This window comes from Chiloscyllium plagiosum, chromosome 48, assembly GCF_004010195.1.
Source record: "Chiloscyllium plagiosum isolate BGI_BamShark_2017 chromosome 48, ASM401019v2, whole genome shotgun sequence".
Classification (NCBI taxonomy): domain Eukaryota; kingdom Metazoa; phylum Chordata; class Chondrichthyes; order Orectolobiformes; family Hemiscylliidae; genus Chiloscyllium; species Chiloscyllium plagiosum.
The window spans coordinates 3,997,982-4,014,439 of NC_057757.1; the positions used below are offsets into that span (position 1 = coordinate 3,997,982).

Consider the following 16,458-nt stretch of genomic DNA (forward strand, 5'->3'; position numbering starts at 1 on the left):
TGGAGAAGGATTTATTTAAAATCTGACTGTGAGACCTTTCAGCTCCACTTGTGAGAGCAGGTGATTAAGTCTCCTGTCCCAAAACTAGTGCCTCTGACAGTGCGGAAGTCCCTCAGTGCTGCAAAGGGAATTCTAGTCTTAGCCTTCTGGAATGGGACACAATCCCAAGACCTTCTGACTCAAATGTGAGGATGCTATCTACCACGCCACATGCCACACATGATCAAAGGTGTCTCTCCAGTGCAGTTCCTGAAGAGGGTAAAACTTTTTCATGGAATCGTTCAGCGTACAAGACGTTAAACTGATGCCTGGATCAAGTAGGAAGAAGAAGATTACCTCAATAGGCCAGGCACTGTTCATTATTTATTTAACATCACTGCCAAATAGATCATCAGTCATTGTCACATTGGTGTTGGTGGGATCTTGCTGTGCATACATTGACTGCCATGTTTCCTACATTTGAAGAGTGACAACTCTCCAAACCCTCATTCAGTGGCTCTGAAATGCTTTGGGATGTTCTAAGATTGCAAAAAGGTGCTACTCAAACGAAAGGCCTTCTTTGGAAATATAATGGACAGATCAACTCTGAGATAACATTGGAGGCAAAGCTCCCTGCTCAAAACCTGCCTCTACACTGCCTCTCCCACCAAACACTCACAGGACAGGGACAGCGCGGGGTTTGATACAGAATAAAGCTCCCTCTACACTGTACCTCAGGAAACAGTCTCAGGGCAGAGACAGCATAGGGTTATGATTTGGAGTTGCTGGTGTTGAACGGGCTGGACAAAGTTAAAAATCACACAACACGAGGTTATAGTCCACCAGGTTTATTTGGAAGCACTAGCTTTCGGGCATTGCCTCTTCATCAGGTGACCACAGGTTCCACAAAGGTTAGACACAGTGTAATATTCTCTCGACACTGTTCATCAGCAAAAACTCCCAGGATAGGGACAGCACAGGGCTAGGTATAGAGTACAGCTCCTCTAAACTGTCTCCATCAAACACTCGCAGGACAGGGATAACACAGGATTAGATACAGAGTAAAGTTCCCTCTACACTGTCCCCATCAAACACTCCCAGGACAGGGTTAGGTACAGACTAAAGCTCCCTCTACACTGTCCCCATCAAACACTCTCAGGACAGGGTTAGATACAGACTAGAGCTCCCTCTACACTGTCCCCATCAAATACTCTCAGGACGGTTAGGTACGGACTAAAGCTCCCTCTACACTGTCCCCATCAAACACTCCCAGGACAGGGTTAGGTACGGACTAAAGTTCCCTCTACACTGTCCCCATCAAACACTCTCAGGACAGGGTTAGGTATGGACTAATGCTCCCTCTACACTGTCCCCATCAAACACTCTCAGGACAGGGTTAGGTATGGACTAAAGCTCCCTCTAAACTGTCCCCATCAAACACTCCCAGGGCGATTAGGTATGGACTAAAGTTCCCTCTACACTGTCCCCATCAAATACTCTCAGGACGGTTAGGTACGGACTCAAGTTCCCTCTACACTGTCCCCATCAAACATTCTCAGGACAGGGTTAGGTATGGACTAATGCTCCCTCTACACTGTCCCCATCAAACATTCTCAGGACAGGGTTAGGTATGGACTAAAGCTCCCTCTACACTGTCCCCATCAAACACTCCCAGGACAGGGTTAGGTACGGACTAAAGTTGCCTCTACAGTGTACCCATCAAACACTCCCAGGATAGGGACAGCATCGAGTTAGACACAGAGTGAAGCCCTCTCTACACTTTTAAACTGCAAGTAAACTGAATGTAAAGCTTACTTTACTTTTTTAAACTGAAAATAAAGTTCCCTCTACCATTTTAAACTGGCAGCAAAGCTCTCTCTACACTGTCGAGAGTGTGTTTGGCTGGAAAAGCACGGCAGGTCAGACAGCATCCGAGGAGCAGGAGAATCGATGTTTCGGGCATAAGCCCTTCATCAGGAATGTCTCTCAAAACTGCCAGGACAGGGATAGCATAGTGATACATGCAGATAAAGCTCCTCTTCACAGAAGCACCTAATGGTTCCTGCACAGACAGAGGCCATTCACCCTGTCGGCTCTATACTGGCTTTCCTTAGGAGCAGGTCATTAAGTGACTCACCATCACCATCCCCCTGTAATCCTGCACTTCCTGCCTTTTGAGTAACACAATGCAATTCCCTCTTGGATAACTCAATTGACCCCAGTCCCACTGCACTCTCACGGAGGCAGAACAGGAATTTCCTGAGGTGAACAAAGATCAAACCAGGAAAGTAGAGAGAGATTCATATCAGCAAGACAGGTTGGGAAGCAGTGAGAGAGAAAGAGAGACAGAGAGAAAATGAACAGCCAGAAAAATACTTAGAGATGGAGAGAGTCAGACTGAGTGTTGAATTTTTTGTGGAGGTAAAAATGGCAATATGAAGTTTTAAAGAAATGTTGATAAGATGGATATTTAAATAGACTGATAGATCTACAAAAAAAAGACAAGACAAAGATATGAGGAAAACCTGTGTTAAGGTGTTGCCTCTCATTTTAAAAATGCTGATGTCTTCTCAGCAATAGTGATACTTTTGAAGGTAGATGGGAGTAAAGGCACCACATGACTCATTAGAGAGAGATATAAAGCTTGCAGAAGTTTAACCTGGAGGTCACCACATCTCAGGTGAGGGGGGCAGTCGAGAAGGATTATCCTTCATGGTAACTCTATGGTAGTACGATATGCAGTAAACCCACTATACATCCAACTGAGCTAACTAAACTGAACTATGCCCTAATCAGCAGCTGGATAGATAGACAGACAGAGGGATGGATGCAAAAGCAGAAATTGCTGGAAAAGCTCAGCAGGTCTAGCAACATCTATGGAGAGAAATCAGAGTTAATGTTTTGGGTTGAGTGACCCTTCCTCAGAAGTTTTAGGGTTAAGTTTAAGGTTAAGACTAAGGTTAGAGTTAATTCTGAGGAAGAGTCACTCAGTCCAAAAATATTATCTCCGATTTCTCTCCACAGATGCTTTCAGACCCACGGAGCTTTTCCAGCAAGTTCTGTTTTTATTTCTGATTTATAACATCTGCAGTTCTCTTGGTTATTAGATAGATGGTGGACAGAGAGATAGACAGACAGACAAAAATGCAGAAAGGTAGTTTGATAGATAGATAGGTAGATAGGTAGGATAATAGATAAATAGATAGATAGATAGATAGATAGTTGACTATGAAATGGAAGGAGGATGATTTCTCCTGTTCTATGTTACCTTGAATTAATAACAGCAAGAGACTGATTCCAGTCACACTGGAGAGCTTCATATTCATCGCCAACCACAGGCTGCTCAACAATCTTGGGCCTGCAAGAAATTCACAATCAGCAGAGTCTTACATTGGAGAACCATCACCCGCAAGGAATCAGGCTGGAACTGAATCCTGTGCAGAAAGACCTCAACTCTGAACTGTGTTCCTATTCTCAGTATGACATGCATTAGCCCTGTCGGGGCATGCTGGGACAATTTTAATCTGACTCACTGTCTCTGCTGTCGCCATGGAGAACCATTTAACTTTTAACCTCTTTCAATTTCCTCTTTGATTCCAGGACAGATTGCACAAGGACAAAGCTTTATTATCTTGTCTTACACAATCTCTCCATGGAGTCTGCAATCCTCTTTCAAGCTCACCATCAATTTCTTTGCTGACATTGCTCCCAGTGCAACAATTTTAACCTCCAAATCTCCATGTGTACCAATGGTTCTGAGTTGGAGGTGGTTGAGAGTGTCAAGTTCGAAGGAGTAAATATCACCAATGATCTATCCTGTTCCATCCACACCAATGCTCCATTCCCTCACACTCACACACTTCTTCATTCCCTATTAGCTCTACATCCTGATTCTAGAGCCCAGACACATGGTCCCAATCCCATATCCCAATCCAAACCCCTTCATTGACCCAATCCATCACCCCCACCTGATACTTCAAAGCACAATCCTCCATCCAAATCTTATATTGCAACCTTCTATTCCAAATTCAAATTCCTCATGTAACTCCCAATCCTAAATCCCTGATGCTTTCAAGCCATCCATGTTTTCCAAATCAACAGTTGAAATTTAGATCCCAATCTTTAATCCAAACCTGGATCCAAATATAACATTGCAATGCTGTATTCCAAATTACATTCCAAATCCCTCGCCTACATCCAAATTTCTAATCATGACCCATTACTGTTTTCCAATCCAACAGGACAAATGTACAAAAACAGATCCCTAACTTACATCACAACTCTCCATTTGAATCCAAATTCATAACCCCTGGACCCTGACTTTAAATCCCAATCCAAAATCTGCAGTCCTAACCCCAACCCAATGTTGCCTCCCAACAGGTGAAATTTACATCCCAATCTTCTATCCAAAATCTAGATTTTACATCCTGACTCCACAACTCAATTCTAGTTTGAAACTGTTGGGTTTCAATCCTGCATCTCAAACCTGCATTTCAATTCTATGTTCCAAATCTGAATGCCAATCTTGTATCCCAAATGTTCAAACCGAACATTCTACCTTCGCTCTACATTTAGGATCGACTTTATCGAAGCACCATACCCTTTTTCTGATATTTGACATTTAAATTGGGGAAGGGGTGATTTAAAATAATGTGTTTAAGCCATGATGCCTCTACAGTCAACCAACCTCTCAGCAGCCCATGTCGCAGTTAACCTAGGATTGGCGGAACCAACCTCCCAAAGTCTACAAAGGCTTCATGACTTCAGCAAAGGGTTGGAGACAAACTTCAGGAAGTGGAGTGGTGGACACTTCCTGTCTGTGTATCAATGGTTCTGAGTTGGAGGTGGTTGAGAGTGTCAAGTTCCGAGGTGTAAATATCACCAACGATCTATCCTGTTCCATCCATACCAATGCTACAGCCAAGAAAGCCCACCAATGCCTCTAGAGGGCTAAGGAAATTTGGCATATCCACAATGACTCTTACCAATCTTTGCAGATGCACCATAGCAGTTTTCCAAGATGGCGGCACAATGTAGGCAGTGATCGGACTCCTTGACCCGTCCTCTCCAGACCGGCCGCTTCCTTCCTTTCTTTCCTTACCCTTTCAGTCTTCCTTCTTTTCCATTTCTGCATCTTCTTCCTGTTGGCAGAGAAAGTAGCATTGCAGAGGAAGGCAGCTGGAGCAGGTCTCTTAGCAAGATGACAGCCTGGCCTGGCCTGGGAGCGGAGCCAGGAAGGTTATAGTAGGCCTGGAGTCTGGGTACCAGTTAGAAGTGATGGCAGCGGAGTTGGGGCTTTTGGTTTTGGGCCGGGTGTGCAGCATTTGACTGTAAGTTCATGGCCAGGCAGCAAAGGTGACCCTGGGTGTGGTAGTCGGGTGGGGGTTTAAGGATAGCTGATTACTGACATCATCTGTCACTGATATTGCATTACCCAGTGAACCACTAACTGAGGCCACTATCAAGAAAGTCATTGACCAACAGGGCTACAATATTGACCTCCCTCCCTTTGTTGACTTCCCCTTCAATGAGTAATCTCTGGGCCTTGACTGTTGATAGAGCAAAAGGGTACATTACTGGCTGAAGCAGAGTGGCTTGGTTAGGAGTTAAAAAAACAGAACGCCACTCTAACCCACAGTGCGGGTAGTCAGGTCCGGACCAGCCCAGAGACTGGGTCCCTCCAAGAGCAGGCTGGGTCAGTTCCTGACCTGGCTGATTGCAGGTCAACACGACAGGGTGGTTACAAAACAGACAGAGGCCATTCAGCCCACTGAGCCTTCCCACTGTCAATGTGGAGCAACCAATGTTTAGCAGACTGCAAACATTCCACTGCCCATCGAGTCGCATTGCTCCCCACTCAGAACCCATCACCTCAGTCTCCAATATGGTCTACACATTACAGGAACAGGTCATTCAGCCCAACTCGGTCCCTGCTGGAATTGAGGTGAAGGCAGCTCGTCCCACATGCTCTCCTCAGAGGGAGGCCCAATGCGTGACGGAAAGAGCAGGAATCCTTCACAATTCCTCGGACAATGACTCTCCCTCGGTGGAGATGAGGGGAGGGGATTGTGAGGAGGTGGGTAATACAGATGGGAAGGGAGCAGCAGATGAAGGGCCTCAGTGTTGTTGGCGTGAGAGATCGAGAGATCGAGTGCAGTGAGCAATCAAAGGCCTGGCACGTGGGTGAAGCCTCAGGCTAGTTGTTAGGATTCTGCTGCTTTTGGCAGCTCTCAGCCCAGGCTGCAGGCCAGAGAGTAACAAGCCAATCACAGTAGTTTCTTCGCCCATAGGCCAGACAGCCATGAAGAGAGACGCTGTGAGGGAAATGAGATGGGAACAAGACGACAGTCAGATCTCATCTTTTGCTGATACGTGCGATTTGCAGATTAAAGTCCTATTCGACAGTGAACTGAGGGGAACGGGATCCCTGGACAGAGCCCAATAAGATGCTGCAGACAGCACGGGGTTAGATACAGAGTCAAGCTCCCTCTACACTATCCCCATCAAACACTCCCAGGACTGGGACAACACGGGGTTAGATACAGTGTAAAGCTCCTCTACACTGTCCCCATCAAACACTCCCAGGCTGGGTCCACTGCTTTTCATTATTTATATAAATGATGTGGATGTTAACATAGGAGGTATAGTTAGTAACTTTGCAGATGACACCAAAATTGGAGGTGTCTGGACAGCAAATAAGGTTAGCTCAGAGTACAACAGGATCTTGAGCAGATGGGCCAATGGGCTGAAGTGTAGCAGATGGAGTTTAATTTAGATAAATGTGAGGTGCTGCATTTTAGAAAATCAAATCATAATAGGACTTATATATTTAATGGTAAGCTCCTGGGGAGTGTTGAAAATGTGTTGCTGGTAAAGCACAGCAGGTCAGGCAGCATCCAAAGAACAGGAGAATCGATGTTTCGGGCATAAGCCCTTCATCAGGGCTTATGCCCGAAACGTCGATTCTCCTGTTCCTTGGATGCTGCCTGATCTGCTGTGCTTTACCAGCAACACATTTTCAGCTCTGATCTCCAGCATCTGCAGACCTCACTTTCTCCTGGGGAGTGTTGCTGAACAAAGAGACCTTGGAGTGCAGGTTCACAGTTTTTTGAAATTAGAATTGTAAGTAGATTGGATAGTGAAGAAGGCATTTGGTATGCTTTCCTTTATTGGTCAGAGCATTGAGTATGGGAGTGACTGTACAGGGCATTGGTTAAGCCACTGTTGGAATATTGCGTGCATTTCTGGTCTCCGTCCTGTCAGAAGAGTGTTATGAAACTTGAAATATTCAGAAAAGATATATAAGGATGCTGCCAGGTTTGGAGGATTTGAGCTATAGGGAGAGGCTGAATAGGCTGGGGCTGTTTTCCCTGGAGCTGACAATCGGAGACTGAGGGGTGACCTTATAGAGGTTTACAAAATCATGAGGGACAGGACAAATCAACAAGTTATTTTCCCTGGGGTAGGGGAGTCCAGAACTAAATGGCATAGGTTTAGGGTGAGAGGGGAAAGATATAACAGGGACCTTAGGGGCAACGTTTGCACACAGAGGGTGGTACGTGTATGGAACGAGCTGCCAGAGGAAGTGGTGGAGGCTGGTACAATTGCAACATTTAAAAGGCATCTGGATAGGCATATGAATAGGAAGAGTTTAGAGGGATATGGGCCAAGTGCTGGCAAATGGGACGAGATTATGTTAGGATATCTGGTTGGCATGGACGAGTTGGACCGAAGGGTCTGTTTCCCTATGACTCTCTGACTCTATGACAGTGAGAGGTAAACATTATTGTGTTATATCTCAGTTCGTTTGGTGAAACCCACCATATCTTTCTGATCCTTATGGCTTGTTGCACATGGCAGAATAAAACTTGAAGCCTGGGAAGAATTTTCTTCGACACTCCCTGTTGTAGTTTTCGCCCAGGGGGGAGACTGGGAAAATAACTGAGCAAATCAGCTCTGACACTTCCGACAATATACCAAAGATTCAAACACTTCAAATATAGTCAGTCATCCCAAGATCTTCACTTGTGTTCAGCACACAGTCATGGATCATTCACAGAAGCGCAGAACGGTTACACCATGGAATGAGGCCATTTAGCTTGTTGGCCTATACTGACACTGAGGAGCAATTCACTAAGTGTCCTGTCATCACCTTCCCCCCGGTCGTCTTGCACAATCTGCCTTCAGAGAAAATAATCCAGATAGAGAGGGAGGGAGAAAGAGGGAGAGTGTGAGAGAGAAAGATAAACAGACATGGATAGAGATAGTTAGATAAATAGATAGACACAGAGATAGACAGATAGATAGAGACATAGATATAGACATAGACAGATAGATAGAGACATAGATATAGACATAGACAGATAGACATAAACAGATAGACACAGACAGATAGACAGACATAGACAGATAGTCGTAGACAGATAGATATAGACAGATTGACATAGTCAGATAGACATGGACAGATAGAGATAGACAGATTGACATAGTCAGATAGACATGGACAGATAGACATAGACAGACAGAGATAGACAGATAGACATAGTCAGATAGACACAGACAGATAGACATAGACAGATAGACATAGACAGATAGACATAGTCAGATAGAGATAGAGATAGATACAGACAGATAAAAATAGACAGACAGGTAAAGATAGACAGACCGTCAGACAGATAGTTAGTTGACTATGAAAGGAAGGAGGATGTTTTCTCCTATTCTACTTTACCTTGAGTTAATAACAGCTAGAGGCAGATTCCAGTGACACTGGAGAGTTTCATGTCCATTGCTGGCCACAGGTTGCTCAATGACCTTGGGCCTACATGAAATTCACATGCAGCAGAACTCTGAACCCCTCCGAACATAGCAACGTAGAGATGGCCTTTGTGTTCCTATCTCAGAGTGCCATGGCCTAGACATCTCTGTGTGGAAGAGGCAGGGATCCACACAAAATTCAGGTGTGCACATCGCCAAGAAAGCACAAGGAGGGAGGCGGAGGTCAGGTAAATTTGCACACCATTTCATTCCTTTATTTGTCATTCAACATACAAGAGAGATACATCAAGCTGTGGTTCAGAATGGACTGTGCTGGTTTTCCCTGTAGCCCATGGATCATTGGTGGTTTTTCCTATGGGAATATGGCGTATCTGGGACCTATCCCATCACCCCCCATGACCTTCATTATATCCCCCTTCCTGCCTCCCCACCCACCCCCCCCCCCCCCTCCCCCCAGGGGTCCATTCATTCTGGATCCAGTCTGAGAGACCTGGCTTCCCAAGGATTCAGGATCGGTTTGATCCAACTGAACGGGGACCAAGGCTTAGGGAAATGGAATCCTTCATTGCCCGAACTTTAATGACAACATTCAGGATACATGGCAAGCGATACTTGCACCATTGCCATAGCCAGGTCCCAACAAGGGAGAATCGAACCGTCTCCTTTTGATCTCGAGTATTTTCATCATTAAACCCTCTGCTATGGTGTATCAGTGATGAGAACAAATGTGGTGATTCCATCTGAATACAATGGTTACAAGAGCAGGTCAGAAATTTCTGTGAGCACCTCACCTCCTGACTCCCCAAAGCCTGTCCCACCATTGACAAGGCACCAGTCAGGACTGTGAGGGAATACTCCCCACTTGCCCTGGATGGGTGCAGCTCCCATAACACTCAAGAAACTCGATACCATCCAGGGAGAAAGCAGCCCCCACTTGATTAGCATCACATCCACAAACAATCCAGAAAACTCATTACATTGGAGAAGTATATGGGTGTGCGCTTGCGATGCTGTGGGGCCAAGTGCTGGATTTGTGCTTTGTCTGGCACAGCCTCAATGGGCCGAAGGGTCTTTTGCAGGGCTGTAGATCTGTATGGCTCTAGGTATCCACTCCTTCCACCACTGATGCTCAGTAGCAGCAGTGTCTACGTCTATAAGATGCACTCCAGCAATTCACCAAGGCTCCTTAGATCCACAAACTCACAACCTCTACCACCTAGAAGGACAAGGGCAGCAGATACATGGTGGAAAAGGGGTGGGGTGTAGGGAGTTAAAAGTGGGAGCTGGAGTTCAAGCTACGCCAGACCCTGAGGTGCAGGTTAGGGAAGGGGGTGGTGGAAGGGTTACCGAGGAGTGAAAAAGAGATGTGTTGGATTCTGGTGAGGGGTTTGCCGAGGGGAAGGAGGGACATTCACAGAATAGTTGAAACCTCTGGGCGGTGAACTGTGGGCTTGTAAAGCCCCTACCTTCTTCAGGAGCTGAGCCAAAATGGAAAGAGACTGGAAGAGGTCCAAGAGGGCATCATCTGACACGAGATGGTGCAACACAACCCACTCCATGCCCGCTTTTGCCCTCATTTTCATTGTTCCCCCCATTCCGGGGGTAGATGTGAGATTCCAGACCGAAAGGGGGAAGGGTGAAGATCCCAGACAATGACCTCATCCCCCGCCCCCTCCACCACCTGCTGCATTCTCGAAATCTCCACTGGATTCAGTCCTTCCCCCCCCCATTCCCCCCAAACAAAGCTCATGTCCTCTTCCCAGTCTCCACCACTGGTTGTTCGGAATCAATGAGTGACCGGAATTAGATCGGAATTATGGAACTCTCTGGGTGTCACTTCCAATCCGGAGCTACAGGTTAGGAGTGGGGTCAACAGAGGTGTTGCACATCTCGATGTGGACGTGGGAGGTTATCCCCTTGTAAACACGTTGAACATTCAGCAGCCTCCCTAACCTCTGACCCTTTGTGATCGCTCCAGAATAACGATCAGGCTCAATATTGAAAATCTTCACACAGTAACCTGCAGTCAGAGAGATTAGGAGACATTAACCGAGAGGATTCTGACAGGGTCAGTGCTGAGAGAATTACATTTGGAATATCATGAGCAAATCTGGGCACCGTGCCTAAATGAAGGATATGTTGGCCTTGGAGGAGGTTCACAGGAATTATCTGGGGTCAAAGGGCTTGTCGTATGAGGAATGGTTGAGGAGTCTGGGTCTGTACCGATGGAGTTTAGAAGGATGGGGGTGGTAGGATCTAATTAAAGCTTACAGAATAATGAAAGGCCTACAGAGAGTGCATGTGGATAAGATGTTTCCACTAGTAGGAGAGACTAGGACAGAGTGAAAGGATGAACCAAGATGAAGAGGAATTGCTTCAGCCAGAGGATGGTGAATCTGTAGAACTCATTGCAACATAGGGCAGCAGATTTTAAGTCATTGAGTGTCTTTGATTTGGAGACAGATAGGTTCTTGATTAGTTAGAGGGATCAAGGGGATGGGGAAAATGAAGGAGAATTAGGTTGAGAAACATATTAGCTATTATCCAAGGGCCTAATTCTGCTCCTATAGTGTGTGTGTGTGTGCGTGTGCGCATGTTAGTGTGATTCTGTGCGTGTTTGTGTGTGTGTATGCGTTAGTTTGATTGTGCATCTATATGCGTGTTAGTGTGATTGTAAGTGTGCATGTTAGTATGATTGTGTGTGTGATTGAGCATCTGCATGTGTGTTAGCATGATTCTGTGTGTGTTTGTGCGTGTGTGTTAGTGTGATTGAATGCTATAACCCAGCAGCAAAGGTTTAGACTGTCACAGAACATCTGGAAAAGCTGAAGTTTAAAGTGCTGAAGTGCTTTAAATAACACACAATGAATCAGATCTGAAAATGTGGACTGTTTATCAGTGGAATTTGGGATTGTCATAGAATTATCTTGTGTGTACATTTGATGAGAGACATAAAAGTGGTGAACAGAAAGCTCATAATAAAGCTCCTCAAGACTTTTGTTGCTTTGGGGGCAGTTCACTGATTTAATTCCAGAGATGAAGGGTCTGTTTTACAGGGAGCAATTGAGCAGTTTGGGCCAATACTCTGTGCAGTTCAGAAGAATGAGAAGAGATCTAATTGTGGTCTATAAGATGCTAAAGAGGACAAACAAAGTCAATGTATAGAGGATGTTTCCCCATGCTGGGCAAGCTAGAATGAGAGCTTTAGGATAAAGGCGGCAGATGTAAAACTGAGATGGAAAGGGCGCGTCGTGAAGGACAGTCCACTCCCTCTCTCTCTGTGTCTCACCTTGTCCCCGCATCATCACTCCATTATCAATCGCATTGCCGTTATCATAGGGATTGACCCGTTTTATCAGTCTCCCAGTGAAAGGGGCATAGGTCGTCGAGTTATCATTACACCGCACGTCAACCCCCAGGTGCCTGAGTTTGCCTCTGGATACAACAGAACACAGTTAGAATGCACCCCACCTCACCACCACCATCACCACCAACCTCCGCCCCCCCCCCCTCAGGTTGTGGTGACAATGTTCACTGAATGCATCTTACAGGATGGTGAGACGCCTGGATGGAATGGATGTGGAAAACATGTTTCTATTAGTAGGAGAGACCAGGACCTGAAAGCACAGCCTCAGAGAGAAGGCGGCAACCCTTTAGAACTGAGATGAGGAGGAATGTCTCGAACTAGAGGGTGGTGACTCTGTGGAGTTCATTGCTGCAGAGAGCTGTGGAGGCTGAGTCATTGAGTGCCTTTAATGGAGAGAGAGATAGGTTCTTGATTGGTAAGGGGGAGTCAAGGGTTACAGGGAGAATGCGGTTGAGAAACCTATCAGCCAATGGCAGCCGATAGACTGAATGGCCAATTCTACCGACATATCTTAAGGTCCTATGGTCACTCAGACTGACTCTTGAGTTTGAAGGGGCTTATCACATGAGGAAGAGATGGTCAGGCTGGGTCCGTATTCACTGGAGCTTAACAGAGTTGTTGCCCAACATCATCGGCATTTGGTGACCATCCCTAACTGCCCCTTGATAACATGGACTTGCTAGAGCCTGTTCGAGGAGGCTGTTTAGAATCAAGCCCATTGTTGAGGGTCTGGAGTCATGTCTCCATGGGTGGTCCCCATGCCGCTCCCTCAGCTATTCAAGATCGTTTTATCAAACGGATTTAGATTTTACCATCAGCCATGCTGAGATTCAAACCCAGATGATTAGCTGAGGGGTTCAGCATTACAGGTCCAGCATGGATTGTCAGATTTTCCTTTGCAAACTGTATAAATTGTGTTTCCCTTTATGTTTTGGCATTCTTCCCAGTCTGTCCTGGTCTGATGTTTGTCAGATAGCATTTGGTCTGTTTCCACAGCAATATTTCAAGATTCTTTCTAAAACTTCCTTCACGCAGATTAGATTAGATTAGATTAGATTCCCCAACAGTGTGGAAACAGGCCCTTCAGCCCAACAGGTCCACACCGACCCTCCAAAGAGTAACCCACCCAAACCCCTTTTCCCTCTGACTAATGCACCTAATTGACAATTTAAGCATGGCCAATTCACCTAACCTGCACATCTTTGGACTGTGCGAGGAAACCGAAGCATCCGGAGGAAACCACACAGACACGGAGAGAATGTGCAACCTCCACACAGATGTGGCCATCGTTTCCTGAGCCAGCATTTATTGCCCATCCATAAATCCCCCAGAGAACGTGGTGGTAAGCTCTTCCAGCCCCTATACCCTTCCTTATTTCTGTAACATTCTCCAGCCCCTAGAACCCTCCCTATCTCTGTAACCTCCTCCAGCTCCTATCCTTCCATATCTGTCCCCTCCTCCAGCTCTACACCTTTCGCTATCTCTGTCACCTCCTCCAGCCCCTACATCCCTCTTTATCTCTGTAACTTCCTGCAGCTCTGTAATTATCAATGGTTTCTGTGCTCCACTAGTGTGACCTGACAGACCTCCTACATTTCATCCCCCCCCACCAATGGTGGCCATGTCTTTAGATGTCTAGGTGCCAATCTCTGGAATTCCCTCTCTAACCCTCGTTCACTCTCACTCTCCATCTATTCGTCCTTGCAACCTCATCCTACCTCATATTGGGGATGGGAAATCGGGCGGGGGTTTGGGAACTCCACCTTAAAGCACTGTTTGATGTTTTACTACATGCAAGGTGCTACACAAATGCAAACGGTTCGGTTTTGGAGCTGGGAGTGGCGTGTGTCATGAATGGGATTACAAATAATTACCTGGGTGCTCCATACGCTCCACTGCCATAGCTATCTGTCCCTCTTACCCTGTTTGTTGGATTACTATGGCACAGTTTACCCCAGCGACCAGCTGCAACTGTGGGACAGAGAGGACCCCATCAATTTACTGGAACTGACAAAATATCTAAGATCGAAAACACAATATAAAGCAATTGCTTTTAATTCTTTGTCACAGAGTCATAGAGATGTACAGCATGGAAACAGACCCTTCAGTCCAAATCCTCCATGATATCCTAACGTAATCTAGTCTCATTTGCCAGCACTTGGCCCACATCCCTCCAAACCTTTCCAATTCATATATCCATCCAGATGCCTTTTAAATACTGAAATTGTACCAGCCTCCACCATTCCATGCAAACACCACCCTCTGCGTGAAAAAGTTGCCCCTGAGGTCCCTTTTATATCTTTCCCCTCTCACCCTAAACTTATACCCTCTAGTTCTGAACTCCCCCACCCCAGGGAAAAGACCCTGTCTATTTACCCTATTCATGCCCCTCATGATTTTATAAATCTCCATAAGGTCACCCCTCAGCCTCTGACGCTCCAGGGAAAATTGCCCTAGTGTCTCCCTAAAGTTCAAACCCTCCAACCCCAGGAACAGCTTTGTAAATGTTTTCTGCACCCACTCAGGTCTCACAATGTCTTCTCTCCAGCAGAGAGACCAGAAATGAATACAATATTCCAAAAGTGGCCAAACCAATGTCCTTTACAGCTGCAACATGACCTCCCAACTCCTATACTCAATGCACTGAGCAATAAAGGCAAGTGTACCAAATGCCCTCTTCATTAACCTGTCTACCTGAGACTTCGCTTTCAAGGAACTATGAATGTGCACCCCAAGGTCTCTTTGTTCAGCAACAGTCCCTAGCACCTGCCTTTTAAGTGTATAAGTCCTGCCCTGATTTGCCTTTCCAAAATGCAGCACCTCACATTTATCTAAATTAAACTCCATCTGCCATTCCTCAGCCTTTTGGCCCATCTGATCAAGGTCCTGTTGTACTCTGAGCTAACCCACTTCACCATCCACTGCACCTCCAATTTTGGTGTCATCTGCAAACTTACTAACCATTCCTCCCACACTTGTATCTAAATCGTTTATATAAATAATCAAAAGTAGTGGATCCAGCACCAATCCTTGTGGCACTCCACTGGTCACAGGCCTCCAGTCTGAAAAACAACCCTCCACCACCACCCTCTCGCTCCTACTGTAAAGTCAATTTTGTATCCAAATGGCTAGTTCTGCCTGAAGATCTAATCTTGCTAATCTTATTGAAGGCCTTACTGATACCCATATCGACAACGTCCACCTATCTGCCTTCATTGATCTTTGCCATTTTTTTCAAAATACTCAGTCAAGTTAGTGAGACATGATTCACCACGCACAAAGCCATGTCGACTATCCTTAATCAGTCCTTGCCTTTCCAAATACATGCAGATCCTGTCTCTCAGAATCCCCTCTGAAGCTCACCTACCACTGACGTCAGACTCTGACGGCCTATGATTCTCTGGCTTTTGCTTACCATCACCTTTCTTAAATAATGGCACCACATTAGCCACCCTCCAGTTGTCCAGCATCTCACCCCTGGCAAATATCTCAGCAAGAGGCCCAGCAATCGCTTGCCTTGCACCCTACAATGCTCTGAGATACACATGATCAGGTCCTGGGGTTTATCCACTTTTATGTGTTTTATGTGTTGGGGTGGCACGGTGGCACAGTGGTTAGCACTGCTGCCTCACAGCGCCACAGACCTGGGTTCAATTCCTGACTCAGGCGACTGACTGTGTGGAGTTTGCACATTCTCCCCGTGTCTGCGTGGGTTTCCTCCAGGTGCTCCGGTTTCCTCCCACAGTCTAAGGATGTGCAGGTTAGGTGAATTGGCCACGCTAAATTGCCTGTAGTGTTAGGTAAAGGGGTAAATGTAGGGGAATGGGTGGGTTGTGCTTCAGCGGGTCGGTGTGGACTTGTTGGGCCGAAGGGCCTGTTTCCACACTGAAACTAATCTAATCTAACCACGTCCACCTCCTCTTCTGTAATATGGACACTTTTCAACATATCACTGTATTTCCCCAAGTTCTCTCACTTCCATATCCTTCTCCACAGTAAATGCTGACACAAAATGCCTGTTTAGTATCTCACCCATCTGCTGCAGTTCCACACATTGTTGGCCTTGTAGATCTTGAAGAAGCTCTATTCTCTCCCTAGTTACCCTTTTGCCTTTAATGTGCTCGTGCTGGGAGTGCAGGAGTGAGGGTGGATGTAGAGGCGAATGCAAGTGTGTCAGGTGAGAACAGGAGAGTGGGCCCAGACAGAGTGGGACATTATAGAGTGTGTGGAGTGAGGGGGAGAGTTGGGCAAGACTGGGTGGGATATGAAAGGGTGTGGGAATGAGAGTAAAATTGGGATTAGACGAGGTAGGATATTAAAGACTGTGGGGAGTGAGG

The 16,458-nt window shown here is 46.1% G+C and overlaps 1 protein-coding gene across 1 annotated transcript in view; it reads right to left on the bottom strand.

Moving 5' to 3' along the window:
• Positions 1-10,449: 10,449 nt before the first annotated feature.
• The window catches only part of LOC122544331 (myeloid protein 1-like), an 8,893-nt gene continuing 2,884 nt past the window's right edge, over positions 10,450-16,458 (bottom strand). The window contains exons 3-5 of the mRNA XM_043683507.1: positions 13,996-14,092; positions 12,044-12,189; positions 10,450-10,774 (exon numbers count right to left, since the gene is read on the bottom strand). Coding sequence (XP_043539442.1) covers positions 10,605-10,774; positions 12,044-12,189; positions 13,996-14,092 — 413 coding nt within the window. The 3' untranslated portion in view covers positions 10,450-10,604. The remainder of the gene's footprint in view (positions 10,775-12,043; positions 12,190-13,995; positions 14,093-16,458) is intronic.